Consider the following 6883-nt stretch of genomic DNA (forward strand, 5'->3'; position numbering starts at 1 on the left):
GCCAATGGAGGGGAGCATGCAGATGGAGTAGTGAGAAAATCAGGTGAGACATGGGAGTCCAGAGATGTGGGGATTAGCTCCAGGCTAGATATAACGTAGTAAGTAGTAGAGCTGACAATGGACATAGTGTCAGGAATGATAAAAGCAGAAATGAGCTGGGGCCACTGGTGTTGGCACCAACATAACTAATCACACAGAAGAGGTTTCTGGCATGATTTTAACACAGCGCTGACATCCCATCCGCTCATGCCACTTCTCAGGGCCAGGTGACCTCTGAGTCCATCTTGCTGTGGCTGGATTCACAGGCATCCTATGAACCTCTGAGGGCTACCTACTTTACTCTCAAGATAAACAGGGCAACACTTAGCCCACATCAGAGTACCTGGGTTCAACACCAGCTTCCTATGAATACACTCCCTGGGGCAGCAGTGATGGCCCAAGTAATTGGGTCCCTGCCACCCAAGTGGGAAATCTGGACTGATTTTGGGCCTCTGACTTTAGATTCAGCTAGAGGCACTTCAAGCATCCGGGTAATCTCTTTGCCTTTCAAAAAAAAAAAAAAAAAAAAAAAAAAAAAAAAAAGGAGAGAGAGAGAGAAGATACACACACACACACACGGAGGGAGACGGAAAGGGAGAGGTACCTAGATGATCCAAGTACTAAGAGAAAGACAAGACAAAAGAGCAGTCAGCATTAGGAAAAAACTCAGTACATGGGACTTCACAGGAAAAAAACACAAATATTACAAAGGACACTTCAGAGGAAGGCCCTGCAAAACATAAGTGTGACCATGTCAGTGAGGGTGATGCCTCACATACCCAGGCTGGGAAAATGTCAGCTAAAGATGGAAATACAGCCCGGGGCACAGGGGAACCTCAGATCTAGATAAAAACTTCCAGTCACGGAGAAGGCAAGGAAGGTGGGATCCTGTAAGACTCCTGACCCTGAATCTTTCCCAGCACGTTGCAAAGAAATATATGGGGGGCTGCTCAGACAGCAGTGCACATACACTTCAGCCCAACTAACTGCAAAACCTAGCCAGACTGACAGAGCCCCTGGTCCTGATATGAGGACAGACATGCCTCTGGGGAAGAGGGAAAGGCACAAACCACAGCGTGGGCACATGGGTGGGTTTGAAGGCCTTACCCAGGGAGCTTATTAGTGCCAAGTTCTCCAGCATCACATCACGGTACAGGCATCGTTGAGCCTCGTCAAGGAGCCTCCATTCCTCCCAGGAGAAGTGTATGGTCACGTCTTCAAAGGTCACGCTGCCCTGACAGGGTGGGGACAGATGAAACCACAAATAGCCTTCTCCAAGAACACAAATCCCTTCCCCCACATATTCACCCCATGCCCATCCTGTTCCCAAGCTCCAAAGCACAGTGGAAAATCAATCTCAGGACCATCGTCCTCTCAAGGACTCACTGATCTCGGGATGCAGCCATCAGCAACAACAGGCATGAGGACAACTGCACGTCTAAGCTGGGGGCCTGGCACAGAAGAACCTGTCCCTTCCTGCTGGGTTACCACCCCGAAACGTCCAAGATCGTGCAATTCTCAACACCAGGACCCTAGTGTTGTCAGATTCATTCTCCAGACTGTACACTCCTCACCTTTTCAGAACCCAGTTACCTGCTCGTAGTCACCACCACCTCACTGTTCCATACCACAGCCATCTCCCCCTCTCACATGTGACTTCAGTTTAATCACTTCCACTTCACCACATTGCTCAAACTCCTACCCTGGGGTTATAGGATGGCCAAGACCCAACACCCAACAATGGACAGATGGGTTGCACAGTAGTTGATTAGACACATAGCATGGGAGAAGAGGCCAACACATATCATACGGGCCAAAGTCCAGAAAAAAGTGACAAATAAGGGATACAGGATCCATGGTTGGTAAGACCAAAAGGGTCAGTTGCTCCCTGGTTCCACAATCGTTTTATGTGGATAACTCCATGGGTTAGCAAGGAACTGAAATCTGCCACAAAAGAATACACAGAAATTATGTCTGGTTCTCTTGCTAAGAAGTGGTGTCTGAAGACATTATCAACAGAAGAATGAGGAAGGAAACTTGACTTCCACAGCTCACATTAGTGGTGGCAACCCCAAATCTTCTTCTTCTTTTTTTTTTTTTTTTTTTGACAGGCAGAGTTAGAGAGTGAGACAGAGAGAAAATGAAAGAAAGTGAGAGAGAGAGAGAGAAGAGGAGCAACTGGGACAGAATTTGGCACCCCAACCGGGACTAGAACTCGGGGTGCCATCGCCGCAGGCGGAGGATTAGCCAAGTGAGCTGCGGCGCCGGCCAACCCCAAATCTTATGCAGACTTCCTGCCTGGTTCCATTCTTTGCCCCAGATTTAGCAAAAAGAATCCGTGCCTTACTGTCAGAACCTGTCTCTGTTCACCTAACACTCAAAGACCAGCCCCACTGGTTGCCCACTCCAGGTCAAATGACTCTTACGGGCTGAATGAAACACTCCAGACTTCATCAGAGTCATCACAGAATTCTGCTGATTCCACAGAATGATGAGTAAGCACCATGTCCAGCCTGGGTGTCATCTTGCCTCAAATACAACTATGCATCTGCATCCATCTCACTCCACTCCTCTGAAAGTCTACACCACTTGCCAAACTATTCTGTCAGAGACGCTACTTCCATAGCCACTTACCTCCCTCATCCGAGTCTGTAAAGCCCAATGCCATCACACACATTCAACCGAGAGGCCCAGGCCTCAGCTCCCTCATACCCCTTCCAGGCAGCGTAACAGCTGTAACATCAGAACTGGAAATACCGCTTCTCCTAATGTGATCCACAGCCTACTCACCTTCTTCCTTAACCACCTTATCCTGGATGTCTCCATCTGCAACCACTTGCCAAATTTCCAGACCTATGTGTTTAGCTGCCCATCCAATACCACCATTCACTGGTTTCTTTTCTTTTCTTCTTCTTCTTTTTTTTTTTTTTGACAGGCAGAGTTAGACAGTGAGAGAGAGACAGAGAGAAAGGTCTTCCTTTTTCCGTTGGTTCACCCCCCAAACGGCTGCTACAGCTGGCACGCTGTGCCAATCCGAAACCAGGAGGCAGGCGCGTCCTCCTGGTCTCCCATGTGGGTGCAGGGCCCAAGCACTTGGGCCATCCTCCACTGCCATCCCCGGCCACAGCAGAGAGCTGGCCTGGAAGAGGAGCAACTGGGACAGAACCGGCGCCCCGACCAGGACTAGACCCCGGGGTGCCACTGCCACAGGTGGAGGATTAGCCTAGTGAGCCGCGGCGCCGACCCATTCACTGGTTTCTGAAACACCTCACTTAACATGATCAAATCAAGTGTTTTTCTTAACCCTGAATTCTCCATCTGTTTGTGAAGTTCGCATTCTTACAGCAGCTAAAACAAAAACCATGGGGTCCTGCTTTACTCCTTCACTGTCGTATTCTAAATCCACACCCAGAAAGCAACCACATCTCCTGAGGCGTGCCTATGGCCCGCTAACCATTACCTGGACACGGCAGTAGCCTCCACCCTCTTCTTCTTGCCTCTGCTTTAACCTCACAGTCTATTCTCCACTCTGCACACGATGGAAACTAGTAGGACTTTGCTAAGACCATGTCTCCCTTCTGACCCTACAGAACAGGCACTCCATTTCTCAGGCTGGCATTTAGTCCTGACTTCTCCCTACTCGTCATTCATGTCCACGGCGGACAGTGAACAGATGATTCCTATTCCTTAACCTTGGCTGTCAGAAGAGAACCCCCACATGTAACCTTTGACCTAGGACCCTGGGCCTGGAGGAACAGTACTGAGGAGCCCAGGGCACCGCAATGCAGATCATAGTAGGTGGGGGTAGGGAGCCTTGCACTTTCTCCGCGTTCCTCTGCAGGTTTCATAAGCGCGCCTGCAGCCACGGGAACCACGGCGAGCCAGAGCTCAGAGGAATACATCCAAGTGGCTCAACAGGCTCGCGACGCGTTGGGCTGCCTGTCACCTCCTGCCACCCGTGGGGCTCTGAAAAAGGATGCGGCATCACAGCGCTGCAATTTCCCAACGGCCCCTTGCACTCTGTTCCTCCTCTGAACAGTCTCCGGTAGTTTTAAAACTCCCCCCGAGACGGCCTCTCCTTTGTCCCCAACCCCGCCCCCCGGCCTCAACCGTCCACAGAACAACCTTCATCCAGAAGTGACTCCGCTTCTTTATCGTTGTCCGGGGCAGGGGGCAGACCTCGGGTTTTCCAAATCCCCCCGCCTCAGTCGCACCCCCAAGCCTTTGCACAAGCCAGTCCCTCCGCCAGGTAGACACGCCCACACCGCACCACAGGTGCCGGCGGATACAGCGACCCCGGCCCAACACACGCTCTCCGGGACACCACGTTCGGGACTGCAGTGTCGTGGGCGGGCGCCCCACTCGGAGCTGCAGGGCTCGGCCAGGCGAGGGCCCGCCAGACACAGCACTGACCTGAGCGAGGTCCTGCCGCGCGCCTGTCGCCATTGAACTCTGCGGGCGAAGCGGGGACTTGGGCGCAGGGCTCCTAGCGCAGCCCGGGCTCAGGTAACACAGCGCGGCGTCGCCACGCCGCGCACCTTCTCAGTCCCTGTCCTCCAACCACGCTGCGCGCCCCAGTCTCTGAACCAGTAAATGCACCCGACATAAACCACTATGGCCTCCACGAGGCGGAGGCCGGAAGTCCTGCCCCTCACCGAGATTCTTCCGTTCTGACTCTCATTGGCTCGTCTAAACGCCGCGCGGCGCGGAGCATTCTGGGTAATGTAGTTTCACTCATTCCGAGACCGGAATGGAACAAAGTCTGAACTCCGGAGGTGAGGGCGCTGGAGATGGGTGTTCAAGACCTAGGGCAGGGGAGGGAGTCGGAACCAAACAGCACACCTGAGGAATTCTGTCTGCAACTTATTACCCACGTGTGGAAATCTATTATTTCAAACTCCATAAAGTTCTGTATGCTCCACAGAGACTACCAATCCAAAAACGTGTGAATATTATTTGACTCACTCAGACACAAAAATGTGTGCACTGGTAGGGAAGCTGATAAACACTGTTGTGTTCCAATTAAAATACATGCACTCTGAGGTGCTGAAGCTACCTTCTCAGTCTGTTTTCTACCAGAGACAAGAGAAAAAATATCCCAGATAGTGTGTCTTAATTCATTTTCTGTTGCTGTTTAGCACAATACTGATATCAGAATTTGACCCCTTAAAAATATATAGGAATGTGGCCCCTTTCAAGTTCCCCAGCAGTCCCATCTGGGGTGGGCCACCTATGTTATCGGAATTTGGGGTACCATATATCACCATATGCTTATTAATAAATCCCCAATATTAATAAGCCCAAGTGGGTTCTTGCCTCATATTTAGAGAATTCTAAGTGCCAGAATAAATAACGAGGCAACATGGTACATTTTAAGCTTTTATTTAGTGAGAAAGATGCACAGGAGAGTGAGAGCTTTATCTAAGAGAGAGAGGGCTAAATCTGGGTTCATAAGAGTAGCAGGAACCAGCCACGTGGAAGAGCATCTAGACCTGGAAGCCTATGGGTAGGTAGGCCAGGAAGCCTAGGGCAGGTAGGCCAGGAAGTCTAGGGTAGTAGCCCAGGAACTCTAGGGGGGATTGCCCGAAGGCCATGCACCCTAGAGGCGCAGGGCTACAGCCAGCCCCCTCCTGGCCAGAGGCCTGGGTGAGGGAGGGAGGAAAGGATTTGGACACACTCTGTTCCAGGTTTTTAATTCACTCTCAAAGGGGAGTGCTTAATTAACCTGGTGCACAGGTGTGGCCAGGTAGGGGCCTGAGGCCACACAGGGGCGTGGTGAAGGCATGGTCTTCCAGCTCACAGACCTGATCAATTTTAACCTGTGTGTCTACTTCAATACCACACAGACTGAGTTTTCACCAAAAGGCTTACTTTGGTTTCCACTTCTGGAGGCCCAGGTTGAGGCTAAACGTCTGCCGAAGGCCTTCTTGCTGGCAGAGTCTTGCAGGATTCAGGGAGTGACCATGTGTGTCTGTCTCTCCTCTGGTCTCTCCCTCTTCTTATAAAGCCACCGGTAATTCAATCATAAGGCTCAACCACCAGTGACCTTCTTTAATCTTAATGACTCCCCTCCCCCCCCAGCCAACACCAAAGTTTCTACCCTTTTAATAATTTACAATAAGAATTAAATTTCAGCACATGAACCCTTGGGGGACTTAAATTGAAGTCACCCCCATACACGCCTGTTGCATGATTGTGGACATGGAGCTAACGCAGTTTCTGTTAAACGCTGACCCTTTCATGGAGAGGTTGGATGTTACGGTGCTAGCCTGCCACCTCTCTGGTTGCTAGCATTTAAAATAAAGGTTCTCCCCTCTCTTTTCCCCATCCTCATCCTGTGTTACTGATTTCTATCTCTCTCTCTCTTTTTTTTTTTTTGGACAGGCAGAGTGGACAGTGAGAGAGAGAGAGAGACAGAGAGAAAGGTCTTCCTTTGCCGTTGGTTCACCCTCCAATGGCTGCCGGGGCTGGCACGCCACAGCCGGCGCACCACGCTGATCCGATGGCAGGAGCCAGGTACTTATCCTGGTCTCCCATGGGGTGCAGGGCACAAGTACTTGGGCCATCCTTCACTGCACTCCCTGGCCACAGCAGAGAGCTGGCCTGGAAGAGGGGCAACCGGGACAGAATCCGGTGCCCCGACCGGGACTAAAACCCAGTGTGCCGGTGCCGCAAGGCGGAGGATTAGCCTAGTGAGCTGCGGTGCCAGCCCACTGATTTCTCTTATAGTAGGTACCTGATTTCAGGCTTAGTAACAGTATCTGTGTCTTCTAGGTTGGAACTTTACTATCTTCTCGTGTGAGGGTACATTCCTGGATTGTAGACATCAATGATAAAGATTCAC

General features: G+C 51.1%; 1 protein-coding gene across 6 annotated transcripts in view; it reads right to left on the reverse strand.

Moving 5' to 3' along the window:
- Positions 1-4692, reverse strand: part of LOC108175679 (zinc finger protein 154) — a 40363-nt gene extending 35671 nt beyond the window's left edge. For 2 of the 6 annotated variants that reach the window (XM_051835308.2, XM_070063375.1), the window contains exons 1-3: positions 4453-4679; positions 2830-2951; positions 1147-1273 (exon numbers count right to left, since the gene is read on the reverse strand). In XM_051835308.2, the coding sequence (XP_051691268.2) occupies positions 1147-1273; positions 2830-2865 (163 nt within the window). In that variant the 5' untranslated portion in view covers positions 2866-2951; positions 4453-4679. Of the gene's footprint in view, positions 1-1146; positions 1274-2829; positions 2952-4452 lie in introns of all 6 variants that reach the window. The other 4 variants (XM_070063376.1, XM_070063377.1, XM_070063379.1 and 1 more) reach the window with 3 other exon arrangements.
- Between the last annotated feature and the right edge of the window lie 2191 nt (positions 4693-6883).

This window comes from Oryctolagus cuniculus, chromosome 18 (assembly GCF_964237555.1).
Source record: "Oryctolagus cuniculus chromosome 18, mOryCun1.1, whole genome shotgun sequence".
Classification (NCBI taxonomy): Eukaryota; Metazoa; Chordata; class Mammalia; order Lagomorpha; family Leporidae; genus Oryctolagus; species Oryctolagus cuniculus.